The sequence below is a fragment of the Anarhichas minor genome, unplaced genomic scaffold, assembly GCF_050575085.1.
Source record: "Anarhichas minor isolate MPS153535 unplaced genomic scaffold, ASM5057508v1 ptg000017l, whole genome shotgun sequence".
NCBI lineage: Eukaryota > Metazoa > Chordata > Actinopteri > Perciformes > Anarhichadidae > Anarhichas > Anarhichas minor.
In genome coordinates this window covers 14947626-14969068 of record NW_027466463.1, presented here as the reverse complement: position 1 = coordinate 14969068, position 21443 = coordinate 14947626, and the positions used below count along the sequence as shown (strand labels likewise).

The window sequence follows — 21443 nt, the reverse complement described above, 5'->3', positions numbered from 1 at the left end:
TTCTCCTCGCCGGATGGACATGGCACGACATTGTGGCCATGTGGCCAGCAGGAGGCTGTATTTAAGCCGGGGCAGCTCTGAAATGGGCCATAAAACCTAGCCAGCAAGTCTGGCTCCCCATGAGGCAACGGGCCTAAGTACTCATTGACAAGACTCCAACATCATTGACTTCCCAGAGAGAGAGCAGCAGAGGAAATAATGCAAGAAAGAAAAAAAAAGCATCAGACAAAGATGAGGTGCAGACAGGAGGCGGTTGTCTGGCCTATATAGACAGACTGTTTTATAACCGTTAGCGCTAATGCTTTCAATCCACAACGTGTAGCTGCTTCATCAGACTTTTCCACTGCTACATACTGTCATTACGGTTTTGGTAATTTGTCTTGCAGCTCATTGTCACTTAATGAAATAGCGCCTTGATTGCATACGTTTAAGGGACCTCAGGGGAAATCTGTCACATTTTGATGCCACATGGCGGCCATGACATTCACATGTTCCCACTTCACACATCCTTCCCACTTCATCAGCTTTCTGAAAACATCGCTCACCCTGAAATATGTCACGAAATGACTCTCCCAACTTTAAAGTCTCAGAAACTGAGCTAATGAAGTCAGTTTACAGACTCGGTTTTACAACACCCAGTTAGCACTCGCTGCCGTGCCGGAAGTGTTGCAGAGTTGAGAGAGCTAAAATGTGTACGTGTTTAATTAAAGGCGTTCCACCTGTGAGCTGCGATCTGCTTATCCCCCATGGATGAACAAGCGGTTCTGGTATGTCGCATGGACGACAGGTCTGTAACCTGTTATACCCGCTCCTCTAAAGACTGCACGATGGACGAGTCGCTTCCATTTCATTATCAAATTGGCACTGATGAACAATTGGTGGCATCTGTGAAAAGACGAAAGAGAGGTTTGTTGGATGCCGGGCGGGCATCCACGGCTCTGTGGCGACTGTGTCGGAGGGCGCCGCGAGGCAGAGAAGGAGATGATTTATGATCCAGCCGTTAGTTTACGCGGGAAAGTTTGGCACCGGCTCTAAGCAATGTCATAGCAACCAGGTTTTCATGTAGTTTTCCGTACTTTATGAGGTAAATCCCACAATTTTACAGTTCCGGGAAGCCTGTAAGCGAGGGATTCTTTGGCTAAAACTAAACATAGCTGTTTTGCATGGCCTCTTGGGTGCTTTCAGTAACCAGGGATACTAGGGCTCCCTAGACTCTCTCTTATTTTAATTGACTTTGGCCTGCAGGAGGCCTTGTGTCCATTCAAACCTTTCTGGGCAGAGAGAGAGAGAGGAGGGAGGAACAGAATGTGAATAGAGCTCCCTCAGAAACTAAAGAGTGCAGCCCACTAGAGCCGTTCTTGTTAGTTTGCTCGTGGTCTTTGTTCTCCTTTCAACCCTTCTGGCTAAATGTCTTCAAACAAGCCGTTTGGGGGTTGTGATTCCTCTCAAAAAGGTTTACAGCAAAAATTGGACTGCGCTGTTACAGTTAGTGTGGGAATAAGTGAGAAAGTGCTGCTGATAACGTGAGTGCGGTGACTGGATGTGTACTGTATGTTTGTGTGGACGTTAGTGACGGAGCCATGTGGGGCAATGCCAGGTGGGAGTCCAGGGTTGACAAGGGAGCAGGTGTCTATTAGATACAGAGCAGAGAAGGAGGGAGGGGGGGGGGGGGGGGGGGGCAGGGACGAGGATCATGAGAGCTCTTGGCATCTGCCTTACCTGCTGCCTCCCCTACGCTCCGCTCCCCCTGCCAGTAAACGGAGGGAAAGAGGGAGGGAGAGCAGGGAAAAGACGAAGAGCAGAGAAACATGTTTTGGAGGAGGCAGCAACCTATTTAATGGTAGCCATACATGTCATGTTTGTAGGGTTATCCTCTCCCACAGGTTGTTCGAGCAGAACCCACAGCCGCTGCATTTGCTGTACATGTACAAGGGCCAGCTCACCCAAGTGAGAACATTTTTCTTTATTTATACCTCCACCCTAATGCAGTGGAGGTGGATGGAATTTAATTTGACACGCATACAAAAATAAAAACATGTCAACATTTGTTATAGGGACTATTTCTTTGGTAAGATAGATTTATAGTTGAGGCAATGGCATGACTGTAGATAGCTGGAGCATGGGTCATGATTTATACAGCTACTCCACTGCAACAGTAGACAGATTTATTGTTAATTACCTATAGTCGTCTTTGGTGTTTACATTCCTTCAGTTGCTTTGTGATACGAGTGCTGTTGGGAAAGTCTGCCTTGTTTCATAACTGAAAAGACCGCCGATTCTTTTTTTTTTTTTCAACTTTCCTTATGTTGTATTCACCTTCGACAATCTTTAGCGGCATCAGAAACTTGAACACACAAGCAGCCCAAACTGATCAGTCACAGTTCTTGCCGTCCCCACGTGGTTTATCCGTAGCTGCCATAGCCCCGGCGTGTAGTTGCATTTTTCAGATCATCAGCCTACACATGTAGCGCCGGAGCTCCCTTGAAAACATTGAACAAAACTGATTTAAACTTGAGTTAAAATGACTTTGTTTCTGGAAAGTTCACTTCCATTGTATCGGGGTAGAGACAGAAATTTCTGAGACAAGTATCTCAAAACATAGGCAGTCCTCAATGGCTAGACACCATGTAATTAAGGTGGACTGACCCTTTAATCTAGAGGCCCTATTCTTTTGGAAGAGCAATAAGAGGCGGAATCGAGGTATTTAATCAGCGCAGTTTATCTCTGTGCCTCCTGTCTGAATGTGTGGTGAAAGTTGGGGTGCGGGGGAGCATTATCATTGGAAAGAGCATTGAACAACTGTCAGAGATGCAGTCCATGTCATTTGTCACGTCTCCCTGGGGCTTTATGACGGAGAGTGAAGCTGGAGGCTACAGGCCCAGCCACTGAACCACCCATCTAGTCCCAGCAGATGCGTTTACCGCCCTTCGCCAAGGCTGACCATCAGGCCGCGCAGCTGAGCACCAGAATATCAATACGGCTCAGACTCAGCCGGGCCCTTGGGACTATCTACAAGGCAAACAGGATAGGCTCCTCTCCTTATGGAAGACAGAGACCCTTAGCCGCCAGGGAGGCCAATGTAAACAGACCAAAAAGATGCTCTGTAGCTCCAAACGGCAGTTTGATTCGCTCCAGTATAGTCGTTTGGAAGAGCTACACCTGAGACGATTATCTCTGGTTTTGGCTTTTTCTCAGGGAGGGAAACAGATGAGTCTATTGAAAGACCGTCTGTGGGAGGAGAGGAGAAGAAAAACAGTAATCCTTTTGTGTTCATCATCCGCACTGTCCTGAGAGATGCTTGGGTGAAGGAGGAGGAGGAGGTGGAGGAGGAGGAGGGAGAGAGACTGTGAGGAGTTACGGGTTGGCTGTTCCTCCTCCTGTCATATGAAACCTGAAGTTTATCCTCTGAGTCAGTGACAGAGCCTCTGCTCAGCGGAGGTGATCATTTTGTGTGGTGATAAGCCCTTTATCCAACGGTGGGGTACAGTAATTCCTCTTTAAGTGGCAGCGCCGGTGCTTCCCTCTCCTCTTTTTTTCTGCCCCTCTTTCTCTTAGATATGTTTTGTCATTTCGCTGCTCGGTTCAACACTTGTTTTTTCCCTGCGGCTGTTGATGTCGGCCTTGGTGTGAAACAAGGATACCGTCCCCTCAGCCAGACGGCCTCAACAGTGGCACAGTTGGGGGATAAATTGTAGAGACATGTTTATCAACACAGAAGAAGTGCAAGTTACCCCTTGTTGGAAGAGAATAATGGGACCTAATTGAGCTGTAACATGCTGGCTGGACGCCAAGCCCTTGAATTGAAAACTCTCTTCATCAGAAGGGGGTCTGGGAAGAGGGAGGGTGCTGTTGAAACGCGGCAGAACGCTTTAACATAGATGTGAAACTCGTAAACCTATTAGCCGCACTTGGACGCGGTTATATTCAATTAAAACTAACCTACAAATCTCTGCATCAACCTGCGAGTGTGATGTTGTCAGGAGAAGAGCACCTGAGAGGCCTTTTCTGTCAACCGAAGCAAAGTCAGATCAATCCTCTGGAGGAACAGCACAGCCTGTCTCCTGGCACCTGCCTTGCCAAGAACAGGAGGCAGGAAGGAGGGAGAGAGAGAGAAAAAGAGAGAGCATGAGCGGGTGAGAAGGAGGAAAAACCCAGCTGCCTCCTCTGCGCCTGAGCCCCGTGCTGCTTTTTAAAGGAGTGGGAGGGAGGGGAGGGAGAGGAGAGGGAGAGGCAGAGAGACTGCTGGCACCATCTGTACATGTCTTTTGTATTCCAGCCCTCATCTTTACACAGAGCGAGGCTGGTGTGCTCGGTGTTCAAATGAAAGGAGAGGACGTGCCTTTTTGGGTGCGATGCTTTTGAGAGGTGTGTTTGTGTGTCGATGCTGAAATCCTGTTTTGTCCTCGTAAAGTCGGCGCGCTCAGTGGACATCTCGTGTCCTATTTATTTTACCTCTATAAAAATGAGCCAGTGGGGTGTCTTTCCTTACGTGTGTGTGTGTGTGTGTGTGTGTGTGCATCAGCAGGCTTGTGCTCTGTTTGCAAGCACTCATGTGAGGGCAAATCTCCGGGTTGCCATGTTTGTGATGGGAGTCAGAAGCTTTTGTTTGTTCCTCCCTCCCATCAGCCCCATTAGCCTGATGCCTCCTCTCTCACTGACTCACTCAACCTTTTTTCTTTTTTTTATCTCTCACTGTCTGCCTCTGTCTCCCTCCCTGTGTAATATGTGCTGTGGTGGCCCGTCCTTTGCGTGTAGCAGCAGGGTGGATCTGCCTGCGAGGACAGCCTGCACTGTCTGCTGTCATATTGACGTGGCTTTTTGCACTGAAATCACCAAGCGCTCTGTTTCACCCCCCCCCCCCTCCTCCTCCTCCCTCGCTCCTTAGTCAGCCTGGAAGTGCTGTGAATCATAAGAGGAGATGGCTGCCCTGCTCTTTGATTGAATCCACATTCCCTTTCTCCTCTGACGCCGCAGATAGAGGCTAGACGGAGGCAGGGGAAGCGAAGAGGGAGGGTAAAAAGGAAAAGTGAGTCTTTTGTAGTTGGCCCAGTACAAAAACATGCACTGCATATGATTCGATCAAATGCGCTCTGTGGCAGCTACCTAACCGTGCGGTAGGTAGGAAGGTAGAGAGGAGGGAAGGGCTGGAGACCATCTGCAGGCCCAGAGTGAACCCTAGTGGCCAAGAGCTGCAGCGACATGCTGGATTTGAAGCTGATCTTTTATATTGCTTCATAAAGGTGCCTCCTTTTGTGTCTTACTGTAAGAGGAGATTCCTAGTGTGTGTGAAATAGTTATGTCTAGGAACCCCTGGTCTCAATAATTACGCAATTTATTTTCTAATTATCTGCGCTGTAAAGCTTATTTGCATGTTGAAAAGGTTGCTTCTTCTCACCTGGCAAAATGTCTTATAATGTGACACATTTTGTTGGCTATTAGTAGGAAAATGTGCTTTTCAGGATAAAGCCATGTTTTTTGTAGGATACAATTTGGGGTTTAGTTAACAAATTCACCAGAAAACACAAATAAAATAGACAGAGAGAGTCCTGATGGAAAAAAGACCCTCACAGGACTGACGTGTATTTATACAGTGAAGACTTAACTAATAGAATACAACTAATAGAATACAACTTATTTACAGAGCAAATAACTATTAAAACAAAGGGCAAGAATCAGTCACTCAGACTATTATTAAAGTGGCACAGAAGTGTGCAAGCAAATGTAAATGTCTCACTAATGTGTATCTTGCTGCTAGCATTGATATAATGAAGTAATACATTTAACCTCCTCTGAACATGCGAAAAACTTCATTCCTAAGTAGAATAAACACAAAAGAGTCCATAAGCAGAGTAAAAGTTATATTTGTCCAAAGGAAATATATTCATTAATACAAACACAGTTACTAAAAAATAATACTGAAAGGAAACAACTTCTGTTTAGATACAGTCTCAGCAGATCATTTCAGAAAAGGTTCAGACTTTTTTTTTCCAATTTGTTTAAAATGTTTTAATTAACATTTCTTATGATTTTTCATCTTATATGATGCTTGAATGTTCAATGTTGTTGCATAGTCACGCGGACTGAGACTGTAAACCTATTTTGTTTTGTACGTCGCACAGACAGGACAGAGACCGTACACATCATTTTGTCAGTCAGGCCATTGCTTTTTCTCCAGAAGCTTCTGTGCCTAAGTTGTTGTTTCGTCTGCCCTCCTCTTCTCACATAATCTGTTCCTGCAGGTTTTTTTTAAAGCGCTTGCAGTAGTTGTTTCTCACAGGAGTCCACTGATACACTCATTCCTCTGCTCTCTCTCCAGCTCTTCTGTCCTCGTGGTGCGAGGAGCTGGGACGCCTCCTCCTCCTCCGTCACCAGAAGAACAGGCAAAACGAGCCTCCGGGAAAAGTGCCCATGCAACCCCCCATGAGCTCCATGAAGCCCGGCCTCTCACACGGGTCAGTCTTCACACTGTTGTGCTTTTTGGCTTGTGTGTGAGGTGTGTTTGTGTGTGTGAACAGACAGACCAGGCCCTTGGGGAAAGCCCTTCCTCGCCACATGAAGCCCGGTGTTCCTTATGGATCAGTGGCCGGACAAACTGGCAGACTAACCGCTTGCAGCACAGTCAATACGGACAAACAGCACCGCACTACCCCTAAAACATGTAGTTAATAATTACAACACAGTGTTTGTGCATTTCAAAAGGAAGTACATGTTTTTATTTTACAATCCTAACAATAAAACCTTTGTCTCTTCCTATCGTTCAGCAAATGCAAACATACTTACTATGACTGTACTATCGTGCACGGCAAATATGTGTGCAGTGACGCAGGGCACATTTGATTTGCTTACATGATGTGTTTTCATCCGTCCTCAGCAGAGATGGGTCTTTTCCCTACGACTCAGTCCCCTGGCAACAGAACACCAATCAGCCTCCAGGTTCGTTGTCGGTGGTTACTACCGTCTGGGGCGTGACCAACACGTCGCAGAGCCAGGTGAGATCCCATCCCTGACCAACAGAGTAGAAGTGTGTCTGAGTGGACTGCATCTGATAGAAACGCATTTCTGTTAAGTGCCACTGCAGGAGGTTTCTCAGCAGTCACATAGACCTACATTCTGATTTTGAGCTTTTCTGTCTTAATGTTAAAGTATCCAACATTTACACCTGTATATCTCTCTGTATGTCTATGTCCAACAGGTGTTGGGGAATCCCATGGTGAACAACAACAATCCCATGAACCCTGGGGGCAACCCTATGGGCTCGGGTATGTCTGGTAACAATCCGGGGATGAACTCTCCTCAGTTCCCTGGTTCGCAGCAGCAGTTCCCCAGCAAGGGCAACTCCAACCAGGGCTACATGCAGCAGGGCATGTATGGACGACCCAACTACCCCGGAGGAGGAGGCTTTGGTGGCAAGTAAGTGGACAGTTGATTCGTAACTGTCGCTGCAATGATTAAAAATGCTTACAAAGAAAGAATTCATTCTCTTAGGTAAAATGGTTGCACTTCTCCAGCAAGAGGTAACTTCCTACATTGTGTTGCTCTTTGTCACAGTTACCCTGGAGGGCCTAACGCTGGACCTGGAGGAATGGGCATCCCTCCACACTCCCGTCCTCCGTCAGACTACACCCAGCCCGCAGCCGCTGCTGCTGCCGCCGCAGTTGCTGCGGCTGCCGCAACAGCGACCGCCACTGCCACAGCCACTGTAGCTGCCATGCAGGAAACCCAGAACAAAGACATGAACCAATATGGACCGGTAGGACTCTGCAAACAACTGATAGCACCTCTCTCACTGTGCTTTTCAATACAGGCAGTAGTACAAGCAAAGAAAGCTGAGAGAAGTTGATTTGGGGTTAATGGTTAACCAGGCTAAATCAGTGTTAAGTGTGAATAATTCGCTGAAGTTGTAATGGAGCCAAATAGCACATTTAGCTATAACAAAAGCTAACAGGGACACATTTTTTCAGAGGGACTTTTAATAGACTCTTTTCTCTTGCAAAATTTGCTACATTGAGAGAAAACTCTCAGATGGTTGATTGAACATATTTTGTCTTCCAGATGAGTTCCTCTTTCCAGATGGGACCAAACCAGGCGTACAACAGCCAGTTCATGAACCAGCCAGGTCCCCGCGGCCCTCCGTCCATCCCTGGGAACATGGGCAGTGGCATGAATGCATCCAACATGAGCGGACCCCCCATGAACCAGCCCAGGGGCCAAGGCATGGGGCCTTTTGCGGCCCACGGACAAAGGATGCCCCAGCAAGGCTATGCAGGACCCCGGCCTCAGGGCATGGGTATGCAGGGCATGAAAAGGCCGTACCCAGGGGAGGTGAGTGGATGTGAATTCAACGCTTTCACCTTCAAGGTTTAGCTTGTTTGCTGTATGTTGAATTTATTTATGTCCTCCCTTTATCCCACAGCCAAACTATGGTGGGCAGCAGTATGGACCAAACAGCCAGTTCCCGAACCAGCAGGGGCCGTACCCCACACCCAACCCCTCTAGGCCGCTGCCGTCCCCAAACTACCCCGGCCAGAGGATGCCAGGACAGCAGCTGCCGGGCCAATACCCACCACCCAGCGGTGCCATGGGCCAGTACTATAAGGTGTAGTAATAATGCTATTCACAAAAAAAGATGATAATTATTTGCAGGGTATCATCCCAAAAAACCTTTAGCAAGATGTCAGCAGCTTTTTGAGAAAATAATAATGTTTTATCTGTTTCATCAAATTACAGCAAGAGCCGCCTTTTAATGGCCAAACAAATAACTTCTCCGGGAGTGGATATCAGTACGGCCAGGGTAATATGAATGGGGTAAGTCCATTATAGTACCAGTTGTGTTTCATCACATTATCGTTCTCTTGGTTGTGCTGTTTATAGTCCTATGAACATTTGATGTACTAATCGATTGTCTTCAATATAGCCGCCCAGACCGGTGGGTAACTACCCTCACTCCCCAGTGCCAGGCAACCCCACCCCTCCAATGACCCCAGGAAGTAACATCCCCCCATACCTATCGCCAAACCAGGACGTGAAGCCACCCTTCCCTCCTGACATCAAACCAAATATCACCGCTCTCCCTCCCCCTCCAGGTCAGTGACATCCAATGAAGAAATCTTAATAGTGGATTATTCCTTTAATAGTTCATGATAGTCTGACCGTGGTTCTTCTTCAACCAATGTAGCCAACCACAACGAGGAGCTGCGCCTAACGTTCCCAGTGCGAGACGGGGTGGTCCTAGAGCCCTTCAGACTAGAGCATAACCTGGCTGTCAGCAACCACGTCTTCCACTTACGGCCCTCCGTACACCAGACGCTCATGTGGAGGTAAGACATCATGCAATGAATCAACATACAGTATCTTTTTAGATGTTCTTCCCAGCTATTGTATCTCCTGTAGGAGCTTCGTGATACAATAGTTGTCTTTTTACCAATAGAAATGGGCTCCTTTTGACAATTAGAAATTTTAGGCCTTTTAGGTCAGTTGGCATTTCATGTAGTTAAGAACTCTGACCTCTCAAAATAAAGATTCTCTGGCTCGGTAATAGGGCTTTTGAAAAGATTAAGAGAGAACAAGGGCTTTATGGGAGAGAGAGGAAGCAAGAGAACTTGAACTGTGGTTGAAGTTACGGTTCTTGAGATTCGGTGGAAATACAAATATGAATCTGTGAAAACAACTTTTAATCCCTAGTTTATGTCCCGGCTGCTGGTTCCTGGGGCTCACAGTGTATGTTTTGGGTCTATTTATTTAATAAAACCTGGAAGAAATAGCCAATGGGATCCCACAGGGCGCTACTCTAGTGTCATTACTATTTTCCTTTGACATGACCAGCCTTGTTTATGCACAAACAACTTGGGGTTAGCCATAACAAGGACAACAGTGTAAGGTGAATCATCCATTCAAAATAACTGAAAAACACATTATTTGTCCATTCATAGTTATTTGGATGACACCCAACTATACCCAGTTCACTGTATTCTTTTAACAGTCTGCATAAAACAAAGACCTGGTTTCCAAGAATCTCAATTTCTTCTATTATTCTTTCTGGCTTCACTGATCATTTGATTCTCGGTCAACAGGGAAATGACGTTACACATAAGAGACCTGAAGTAAAGAACCAATGGGTATTCTTCAAGTCATCTTAACCTTTGGCAAACTGATTGAAAAGGATGTGCAGTCATACTGTCTGCCGCTGAGAATTATTTAAAAAAAATTCAAATCCCCCCACTATTCCCAGCTAACTTGGAGAAGGTCATTCATGCATTCATTTTCTCTGATTTAGATTATTATAATTCCCATTACTCCCCTCTCACACCAAAGTCACTCTCCCATCTGGAGCTTATTAAGAGTCTTGCAATGAGAATTCTTTCTGGTGCCACATTGTGAGACGACATCAATCTAAATTTCGCCTCCCATCACTGGTGGTCTGTTTGCTTTAGGATTGATTTGGAGGTTGGAAAGGATGCAAACATCAGACTGTGGTTGTCTTTTATGTCCCACAGGACACTCTGTAACACTCCTTAATGAATATCTTTTGTTGCTTGTCTGTGCAGATCGGATTTGGAGCTGCAGTTTAAGTGCTACCACCACGAAGACCGTCAGATGAACACCAACTGGCCGGCATCTGTCCAAGTCAGCGTAAACGCCACACCGCTCACCATCGAGCGGGGCGACAATAAGACCTCTCACAAACCCCTGCACTTGAAACAAGTATGCCAGCCAGGCAGGAACACGATCCAGATCACAGTCACTGCCTGCTGCTGTGTGAGTACAATAATAAACTAATAAAAAGAGGTTTATACAAAACCAGATGCAAAAAGTAGTTGCCAGATAAATAAAAGTCAGACATAAAAAAAAAAACTACCTGCAGATTATATTTAATGCTAAAGCTTAGAACAAAATACAAAAAAAAGATCTGTCTTTTTCTACTCTGGATACACATGTTGAAAAGTAGTTTGTGATAGTGACATTGATGTTTCCTCTTGCAGTCGCACTTGTTTGTGCTGCAGCTTGTCCACAGGCCCTCAGTTCGCTCCGTCCTCCAGGGCTTACTGAAGAAGAGGCTTCTGCCTGCAGAGCACTGCATCACCAAAGGTATATGAAAAAAAAAAACACAGTCACATTTTGCACCCTAATGTCCTGATCGTTCTCATAGTCCCTGCTTACGCATTATATTCCTCTCCTCCTGTCTCAAAGTTAAGAGGAACTTCAGCAGCGTTGCAGCATCATCGGGGAACGCAACGCTCAACGGCGAAGACGGCGTGGAGCAGACGGCCATTAAGGTTTCCCTCAAATGTCCAATCACCTTCCGGCGAATACAACTTCCAGCAAGAGGCCATGACTGCAAACACGTACAGGTAAGCACTGCAGGGATTAACAAATGCACTGAGAGTCAAACAGCACATGAAAAGAAGGATTTGGAAATAATGTACTGGCTAACAAGTGCGACTTTTTTTCTTGCTCTTCCAGTGTTTTGATTTGGAATCATATTTACAACTCAACTGTGAGCGGGGGACATGGCGATGTCCTGTATGCAAGTAGGTTTCTCCAGCTTGAATACATAACAGTATTTGCCCTGACTGTACTTTTGACTGTAATCCACGTAATTGTCTCTCCCAGCATTTTAAGCTCCGCCTCTTTTCTCTCCTCAGTAAAACAGCGTTGCTAGAGGGACTGGAAGTGGACCAGTACATGTGGGGAATCTTGAACGCCATTCAAAAGTAAGTTCAAAACAAATTTGCAGTGCATATAGTTTTTTTTCTCTTTGCTTCCTTGTATCTTAACCTTTCATCTGTATTTCACCAGCTCGGAGTTTGAGGAGGTGACCATTGACCCGACATGTAGTTGGCGGCCGGTGGCTATTAAATCTGATATCCACATCAAGGAGGATCCAGATGGACCGCTGGCCAAGAGGTTTAAGACTATGAGCCCCAGCCAGATGATCATGCCCAATGTGATGGAGATGATAGCTCAGCTCGGCCCCGGACCGTCACCGTACCCGTTGTTATCTTCTCAGCAAGGGGGCAACAACAGTGAATACAGCAGCCAAGGTAGGATACAAAGTCATTATACCTCACGTGCCTCAATAAACATTGTCTAAATGTTGGGTAGATGCACCTCAAAAGTAGCGTAAAATAACTCACTGTTTTTTATTTTGTGTGTTAGGCAACAGTTACCAGGGGCACGGGAACTTCGACTTTCCTCACGGCACGCCTGGTGGTACGTCGATGAATGATTTCATGCACGGTCCCCAGCTGTCGCACCCACCCGACATGCCCAACAGCCTGATGACCCAAGACAAGCCACTCTCACACAACATGCCTGACTCAGTGAGTTTAGTTTATCAACTCTGCATTTCAGCCTCTCTTTGTTTTTTTTTCTCACATTTCTGCTGCACATTTCTCTGTTTTGCTTTCTCGTTGATCTGTTAAACTATTTCTTTGTAAGCTATATAAATCAGGTGTGAGCTTTTATTTCAGTTTTTAAAGTGAACTACAATGCAGAATGAACGTAGACATTTTCGACATGACAACTAGGAAAGGAAAATGAAAGGAACTTTGTACAGAGCCTGGCAAGCTGTTACTGCTGCTAAGCTAACCAGCTGTTTCATCTTTATTGTACAGACATAATATTGGTACTTATCTTGTCATCTAACTCTCAGCAAGAAAGCTAATAAGCACATTTCCAAAAATGTTGGACTATGCCTTCAAAGCTAAGATGTGTTCGTTGTAAGATAAAATGACTGACGCTACAAACCATTATGAATTCACCCACAGAACAAGCAATTGGAAGATGTCATCAAAATTGTGATGGGCCTTTTTCTCTATTTTCTAGACAGTTTTTGATTAAGTCATTAAAATGAGTATTAGTTAGTCTGAAGATTTCCCCCGTCTCCCTGCAGATACCTCACTCTGCAGGCAATGACCAGTCGCATGGTCCTCTGCAGAGCTTACATGCATCTCCGCACCCTGGGAGCCAATCGGGACAGCAGCTACACCACAGCGGGCCTCCTCAGCCGTCACGACAAGCTCCGCCTCCTCAGCAGCAACAACAGCCGCCCGGCCCCAACAGCCATCCCCACGGCGACCTGGCCTTTAACCCCTCCAGCAGTTTGGACAGCCAAGCAGGGTCGGACATGCCTGAGCCGTCTTTAGACGTGAGTCCCGACATACAGCGGAACATTTCACTCTTCAATAATCTGTGTTCACTTCAATGACTAACCAAACCGTCCCTCCTTCCTTCCTTCCTTCCAGCTTCTTCCAGAGCTCGCGAACCCAGATGAGCTGTTGTCGTACCTGGATCCACCAGACCTCCCCAGCAATAGCAACGATGACCTTCTATCGCTCTTCGAAAACAACTGAGGCAATTCAGACACACATAAACTTTTCTGACTGCCTGCAGTTTCCCCCGAGAACCCAGGGCGGTCGCTCAGTACTTGATAAACACAAAGATGCACTCCCTTTCTCTTCTTCCTCTTGTACAGTTTTCATTGGCCAGCACAGATTGACTGAAAGAGGTAAAAACTCCAAGACAAGGCGGGATGCGGGCCCCGCCCCTGGCGATACTTTTGAACTGTGCAGCTATACTCGGTTATTTTTTTACGCCACACACAGGTGTGTATGTGTGCACATTAGGAACGTGTTGTAGCATTTTTTTATTCATGTTTTGTTTCCTTTCGAGAAGAAAAAAGGAGTTCAATGTATAAAAGAAAAATAGCTGTTAAAAACCTGCGCTATCTGGCCAGTGTGCGCTACGTCCATATTGTTATTCCAAACTGAGAGGCCACAGCTTCCTGGTGTCACAGCTCCATTCCCTGACCTGGTCTGGTTAGCCGCACTGTTTTGTCCGCCACACATCATTTAAAAGCACAAGAGATTCTGGCAATGCGAAATGAAAAATCTGTCTTTACGAAGGGAAAAAAATAATGATCTGTTAGATCAGCATATGTCTGTCCTTGACAAAAATGTTTTAAAAAAATTTTTTGCTCAACATTTTAAAAAGATTTTTGGGAATGATCGGCTTCCACTTTGTCTACAATTGTGATACATACATATTTTTGTCAAAAAGAGGTATACCTGCTTTTCAGTCCTGACAGTTGAGTGGTGAAACAGAGAAGATTTTGGCCCCACTAAAACAAAAAACAAAAGTTTATATTGCACACCAAGCATACCTGTACTTCTACATATTGTATAGTTATCGTCCTCCTGTGCAGAGGAGTGATTTTAATGGAACGGTACAATATGAGAGATCTGGGTACCAGTATAGATCCTGCTGCGTTTATTGCTTCCTGCTATGACTCCTTCCATGCCGTCTGCTCCGCATGAGCCCCGGTGTCGCTCGTGTCAGCAATTTTGCAATGATGCATCTCTCTCCCTGTTAAATGATGTGCTGTTAAAGTAGTCTACAAAGTGCATGTGTGCCAAGCCCCTGTCTAGTGCTGTTCGAAGTGGTAACAAAAAAAGATGGTGTGGTTTTTATCAGTTGCTTTTTTCACGGCTCTTTTTTTTTTTTTGTACGTTTGTTTTTGATTTCTGTCCGATTTTAGTATGATTTATTTAACACTAACATTGAAGGGATAATGCTGATATCTGCAATACAATTATCGTGTATTTGCTGGATATACTGTATTGTGTTTGTTTGTTTTCTTGTTTTTTGTTGCTGCATAATTTAATTATCCATAAATCTTTTGGGAAACTGCTCAACATCACCAAAGTTAGAGGGATGAGAATGGAGAGGTGTTGTGTTTGCTTGGTCCTGTGTAAGAGTGCGTGCATGAGTGACTGTGTGTGAGATTGTGTGCGTGTGTTTCTATTAGTGTGATGGGAAGAAATATTGATTTCAAAGATATAGGGGAGGACAAATACAGTTTATCCATCACTGCTGTTCAAGAAGTGGCTTTTAAAGCAGTATTGGTGCAGACCTTTTGCCACATTTGTTTTCAATTTCACTTTTTGAGAAGAGTGCTGTTCAGTATGCAAATGTATTATTTTTAAAAAAAATGCTATTGTACTGTAAATATCATTGTGAATATTTTTGTATCATCTTGATAATGTTTGTCCTTTGATCATTAGTCGTCCGACCTAACAACGTATGCTCCCAGACTCCCATCTAACCACTGACTTTGTTTGTAACCAGCATACGACAGCTGTCTCGCCTCCTTGTTGTGGGGAGGCCAGTCCAAATGTCTCATAAGCTATTTCCTGCAGGTCGCCGTGCTTTCTAGTCACTTTCCTCCCAGTGCACTCTGTCTCACACCTGTCATTTATAGACAGGTGTCACATTTTTATGTGCCCCCCCCCCCCCCCCCCCTCCCTACATCAGCTCACAGTGATTGTGTTGCCTCGTTTTTTAGTTTTCAGATGCCAAGCGCGATTTGACGCAATATTTTATTTTACGCTCCGATTGCATTTTATTTAAAATGTTGTCTATTCATCAATTTATGTTCACATTTTATCGGTGATACTGAACAGTAATGGTTTAAAAAAGATGTGGCTTTCAGTGTAATTAGTGACCTATGTGAATATCATAATTGTTGCTAATTGTCAATACACAGTGTTATCACAACCATATTTTAAAGAAATCCATGATATTGTTTATATTTTTGTTATAGAAAATGTGGCTTTTTTAAAAGCATGAGACCATATACATTTCTATCCCCTTTTTGTTTTTTGGTAAATTATTTTGTACTGGTTTTCTTATTAATCTGTAAGGCTAGAAATCCAATTTCTTTCAACTGTAGCATTGTGCTGATTTAACCACCCTGGTTTTATGTAAACATTATTTTAAGCATATTTTAAGCGAAATATTATTTGCTCCAGTTCAGCACACTGACATGTTGTTTCATATTTATGTCACAAAGAGACATCAAATCGAAAATCCCTCTTTTAACGATACACTGCCACATTTTCATATTTTACGGTCAGAATTGAAACTTTCGATCGATCCCATGGACGTCATCATCATTTCACATTTTGTTCTCACTTTCAAGTGAGCCAATTTGGTGTAAGGCAGCACCTCAAATATGTAGTGGCACAATCACAATATAGGGCCATTTCTCTGGGGACAGTTGTTTTAAAAAAAGGAAAATTAAAAAAAGGGGAAGGGCACGTTCATCATTGTGGCCTGGAAAGGATGTTGAGGGCAAGGCTAGATCAAACGTCCCAAGGATGCCTGTACATATGTAAATGAATATAGAGACATGTGAACAGAAATGTATTCATTTTCCCTGGGAATGTGCATTGTTTCTTCAGAATAATAAAAAGCTTGCAACCCCTCTACTGGAAGTGGCTGAATATGGGAAATGAAACTTGTTAGTTAGTGTCTGTGGGTATCTCTCAGCATTTTGTTCTCCCTCTGTAATATGCTTTCACCTCTTTTGTTAGGGGAACTGGGACAGCTCTGTTTTACATGTAATATTTAGCCTGAGTGTTCTAGTCTGTCACCTGCGTACTCTTGAGGTGCTAAACTAAAAAAGGAAGAGAAAAAAAAAGGTTACAAAGAAAATAGTTCGGAGGGGTGGGAGGGACGGGTCCAGAAGATTGTAACCAAATCCATAGTTTGTACAATTTTTTAATATGACGAGAAGTTGGAAAAATCATACAATCTAAGGTGATTCATGCAATGTGGCCATTGTCTCTATTGTGTACATTGTATGTACAATCATTTCATATTCTAAACTGGTCAGAAAATAAAAGGAACTAATTGTGATTTTTAGTCTTGCAGAACTGTATGTAGTTAGATGATGTGACAACCTAATATTTATCTAATAAATATGTATTCAGATGATACCTGTATGTCACTGTGGTCCTGTCTTTTGTGCACTTGCATCATAGTCTAAGGATTACACCTGCCTAACTCCCACGGGCTGTTTATGCAAGCAGAAGGTGTAGATTATGGGTATCGCGTTTTAATTAAATGTAGCTTAAAGCCAGCTTGTACTTATGTGGAAATAATAGGTGCCCACATTCATTAACATCCCATAATAACGGAAACAATGTCTGTAAACTGACTCATTGGAATGCAGTTGATCAGTTATATGACCTATATTATAATAATTTATATTATTAATACTGATGCATTGATGTCTGAGCAGAAGCTTACTGTTGTAGCTGCTCGAGGTGGAGCCAGTTTTACACTACTTCTGTTAGGAAGTTTAGTCCATTGGTTCCAAACCTAAAGGTCTGCAATTTGAAACAAAAAGCTCCATTTGCACTCATGAAATGATATGTTGTGTGATTTCATTCCATGAAAATATTTTGTATGTTATTAAATACATTTATGTAGGTATATTTATGTTTTTGTCTTGTGCTACCTATATGTTGATGGTATTTCTACATATCAAAAGTGTTTGCTGCTGGTGACGCGTGATCACGTGTAATCTCGCGATATTTCAAACAGGTGCTGAATATATAGAAAATATACTTCCGGTGGTGTAAGAAAAGCTTCCGCCCCTCGCTTCCCCATATGTAAGCGTGACACTTGCTCATTGACGACCTGAGCGAACTAGTGAACTGCATTAGCTTGGAAAATGTTAATTTTATCAAATAGGGTAAAGTTATGTTCGCTGGTGTTTACCGCCGCGCGCATGTGCAGCAGCGGCCCTGCAGCCGCCAACAAGAACCCGTCGGTGTACTTTGACATTGCTGCAGACAACCAGCCTGTCGGGAGGATAACCTTTGAGGTGAGACCACACCATTCAATGTGTGCACCTTGGACTTCTTAAGAAAACAGCACCTGTTGAACAACCGACAGTGTGTCTGAAGTTTTCCAGAGAACAAACTGTTCACAGATTTAACCCTGAGGCATTTTTTTTTTTTTTTTTTTTTGCAGCTCAACGCTGAAGTTGTGCCAAAGACCGCAGGTAAATACGTGTGCTCCATCTGAGTGGCAAATATTGCCTGACAGCTTTAGAGAATGCATCGTCTTCAAAGCTGAGTTATTAGAGATTTGCGTTTCTCACAGGACAGCGAAGCTACACACATAATGATCTTATAAAGTATGATGCTTTGCAGTGGAATAAACTAGCCAACAATACACAAAGTATTCAAAGTAGTTCCCCAAGTTCAGCAGTAAAATGCAACGTGTGCATTAATGCAGCACTAATATTGATCCAATGACATCATATATAATGGTACTGATAATACTGATGGGATCGTATTACTGCATATTGAGTGCTTTAATTTTTTTGATACTTAAAATCCATTTTGCTGATAAAAGTTTTACTTAAGTAAGGTTTTAAATGTGGTTCTTTGAACTTCACCAGATATTCAATGTGCTACGGGTGTTCTGGTCAAATCAGAATGTTTGACTTCAGAAACCCAGCACTCAAAAGACAAAAGCACTGCAAGAAATGACTAGTTAGTTGAAGTCGTCGCACATTCAAATATGATTTTTTTTTTGCTGGGATCCCCTGATGTTCCGACATTTAACTTGAGGAAACCACTGACCTGTGTGGATCGTCAACTGACGGAAATCTTTGTTGCAGAGAACTTCAGGGCGCTGTGCACAGGGGAGCACGGCTTCGGTTACAAGGGATCTACTTTCCACAGGGTGATCCCGCAGTTCATGTGCCAGGTAGGCTTGTCCCCTTTGTGTCCCCTTTGTTGTCCCGCATCACAGCTGTTACAGTGCAGTGATACGGATATGTTTTTCAGGGTGGGGATTTCACTAACCACAATGGAACTGGAGGCAAGTCTATCTATGGATGGAAGTTCCCTGATGAGAACTTCAAGCTGAAGCACACTGGACCTGGTAATCACCCCGTTGTTTGTGTACACGACTGCGAACAATAAATTTCAGTTTTCTTTCTTTCATTCAGGGCAAGTCGGTTTGTATTCCAGCCATCTAAATTCAAAACTCAGTACTTCCTTTGACGTGACAAACAGGACAAAGCTGCACAAACTGCAGCATTAAGAATGTCGACTTCACCACTACAGAGTATAATAAGATTTGACTGCACAGTGGGATACAATGCAAATGCATAACACTTGAAGAAGCTGCAGTATTTGTCACAGACAGATAAGCTGGTGTTTTTCAGGAAGTCTTTTCTACAGTAAAGTATTAGAAACCAGGCTGGTCATTATAATAGTATTATATTGAGCCAAAATCAAACACAGACCAGGAACAGATTAAGTATTTTACATGTTGACTTAAATGTTGAGAATAATCTAAAAGACATGTGGGTGCCTTATTATGCCTTTGCAAGAGGACAAAATATTCTGTAATGTAAATAAACTGATGCCTAGTGTGCCTAGTGTTCCTCATTGTCAAGTGGTTGGTCTTACTCATTTTCGCCACCAGGTGGCAGAGTTATACAAATATCCGCTCATCACTCCAGTTACTTTCAGGCTTAAATGTGTGACAAGATTTAAAGTAACGACTTTTTAATTGCTGCGTTATAGGCATCTTGTCTATGGCCAACGCTGGACCCAACACCAACGGATCCCAATTCTTCATCTGCACCGGTAAAACAGAATGGTATGTGCTGTCAAACATTAACAGGGTTGATGCTACCGCAGTTGTTCTATTACATTTCACCGTTATTGGTCTTATAAAGTCTGACATCTGTACAAATCCGACTGGAAAAGTGAAGACCCTGTGCAATGAGCTAAACCGAACAAATCCAGATTATTCTCCTTTTTCATCAAATACTTTTTATCTCCCGTTTTTAGGGGTTTAACTGAACACTACGAGTGTAAAAGCATCCACATATAAGTACAGATCGCTTCATATAAAAATGAAAAATCACATAACCAAGGATTTTGCCAGAATACTGTGAGTGCTTGGGTTGGCAGTGTGCAGTTTGGACACTGCCAACTTTCAAACATTTAACAAACTGTGAGTCTCACACAGCATGGACAAAGATGTGTCATCACCACCACTGTATTTATAGTCCAGTGTGTCAGAGGCCCCTCGCTTGAATAGTATATTAAAACTTTGGTGAACAGCGTTCGCTATGGCGTCCTCAGGTTAGCATAGCATAGAGAAATAGGGGCTGAATCTGATTGGATAAAAGCTCTCCTTAAAACAAGCTGTGCTGGAAGCAGAGCAACAGAGGAAGACAGGAGCTGTGCAATGAGAAAATAAGCTAATGGGGGGGAAAAAAAGTATAATACATGTAGTGTATTTGTGAAAAATTATAAAATAGCTATAACTTTGTGGTTCTGTTTAGGCCAGCAGAGAAGGCTTAGCTGGCCCTGACGGCCCACCACTGGTATTCAGTAATGTCAGGTTATTGTTAAAATGCTGTTTCAGATTGTTTTTTATCTCTTCCTGCTGTGAAGTCTTGTAATGCTTTGACACGACAGTAAAAAAGGATTTTTGAGGATTTAAATGATGACCTAAAACAGCAGAAATGGTGGCATCACCCAACGGAAAAGCCAAGAGTCCAACCCTGCTGGGTGCATGATGGGTTGTCCAACAGTCCGGAGCCGTGATAATAAACCTCTTGCTGTCTTCATTTAGGCTGGATGGCAAGCATGTTGTCTTTGGCAGCGTGACGGAGGGACTGGACGTGATCAAGAAGGTGGAGTTGTTCGGTTCTCATTCTGGGCGAACCTCCAAGAGGATCACTATCGCAGACTGCGGAGAGCTCGATTAGACTCTGAGCAGTGGACACGGTCGAAGTCTCATCTCCTGCTGTAATGTCAGTGTGAGGGAAAGAGGGTCTTTCCTCAGTCATGGTACAGAGTGCTGCCTCTCTTTCCTGGCAGTAGATACTGACGCTTCATTTCTGTGTTAGTCTTTCTTCAGGGAGCACAGCTAACGCACTTAACTGTGACATGGTATAAAATGTGAACTTATTTTTGAATACAAAATTATGACCTCTATTGTATTTGAGGAGAGATATTAATACATGAACATGCAGTGAAACGGGTTTGGAAAAGAGGCATTAGTCTGTGAAAAATAAAGTCATTTTTTCTAAATAAAGCTTGTTCTTGCCATCTGTTTTTATACTACATGACCGTAGATGTCAAAGTGTTGCATAATGCTTTATACCGAAGCTGTTTGAGTCAAATGTGTGTCCGTTTATAGGGAGGAGGCGAATGTTTTATCACTAGCGGAGGAATGACATCAGTGTTGTTCTTCCCGCCTTCTGTTTTCCTCATCAGCCTATGTTGACTGATCTTATTCCGCGAAGTATTTACTGTGCGGACATCTTTCCAGAATAGTTGAGGTTTAAAACGTCAGATCTAATTGCTTCTGCAAAGGGAAATGTTTTTTTGGGCGGGGGGAGGTTCGGTCTCTTTGCATTTGGTTCTGCCAGCTGTGCTATATGAGAAGGTGATGGGGCCAAATCAGATTTTGCTTCGCCATAAGTAAATTTAACCAGATGCTGGAAAAATATTAAGAGAGATGGCGATTCTGTTTTATGTTGCGGGGAGATAAAAAAAATGTGCAACATCTGGATCAGTTAATGTTGAAGACAGAATTTGATGTTATCAGTTTGACTT

The 21443-nt window shown here is 43.8% G+C and overlaps 2 protein-coding genes across 2 annotated transcripts in view; both read left to right on the top strand.

The window, feature by feature from the left end:
- Window positions 1-13389, top strand: part of zmiz1a (zinc finger, MIZ-type containing 1a) — a 34148-nt gene extending 20759 nt beyond the window's left edge. Inside the window, exons 5-22 of the mRNA XM_076092888.1 lie at window positions 6317-6452; window positions 6872-6989; window positions 7193-7410; window positions 7549-7750; window positions 8053-8322; window positions 8414-8596; window positions 8728-8805; window positions 8915-9083; window positions 9176-9317; window positions 10545-10755; window positions 10980-11085; window positions 11188-11348; window positions 11461-11528; window positions 11643-11711; window positions 11797-12041; window positions 12157-12320; window positions 12893-13147; window positions 13245-13389. Of these exons, the coding sequence (XP_075949003.1) occupies window positions 6317-6452; window positions 6872-6989; window positions 7193-7410; window positions 7549-7750; window positions 8053-8322; window positions 8414-8596; window positions 8728-8805; window positions 8915-9083; window positions 9176-9317; window positions 10545-10755; window positions 10980-11085; window positions 11188-11348; window positions 11461-11528; window positions 11643-11711; window positions 11797-12041; window positions 12157-12320; window positions 12893-13147; window positions 13245-13352 (2903 nt within the window). The 3' untranslated portion in view covers window positions 13353-13389. The remainder of the gene's footprint in view (window positions 1-6316; window positions 6453-6871; window positions 6990-7192; window positions 7411-7548; window positions 7751-8052; window positions 8323-8413; window positions 8597-8727; window positions 8806-8914; window positions 9084-9175; window positions 9318-10544; window positions 10756-10979; window positions 11086-11187; window positions 11349-11460; window positions 11529-11642; window positions 11712-11796; window positions 12042-12156; window positions 12321-12892; window positions 13148-13244) is intronic.
- A 4030-nt stretch (window positions 13390-17419) lies between these two features.
- On the top strand, window positions 17420-20919 carry LOC142951949 (peptidyl-prolyl cis-trans isomerase-like). Its single transcript, XM_076093878.1, has 6 exons — window positions 17420-17671; window positions 17821-17851; window positions 18476-18564; window positions 18645-18741; window positions 19392-19467; window positions 20455-20919. The coding sequence occupies exons 1-6, from the start codon at window positions 17519-17521 to the stop codon at window positions 20588-20590; spliced, it is 582 nt and encodes a 193-aa protein (XP_075949993.1). The 5' UTR covers window positions 17420-17518; the 3' UTR covers window positions 20591-20919.
- Window positions 20920-21443: the final 524 nt, after the last annotated feature.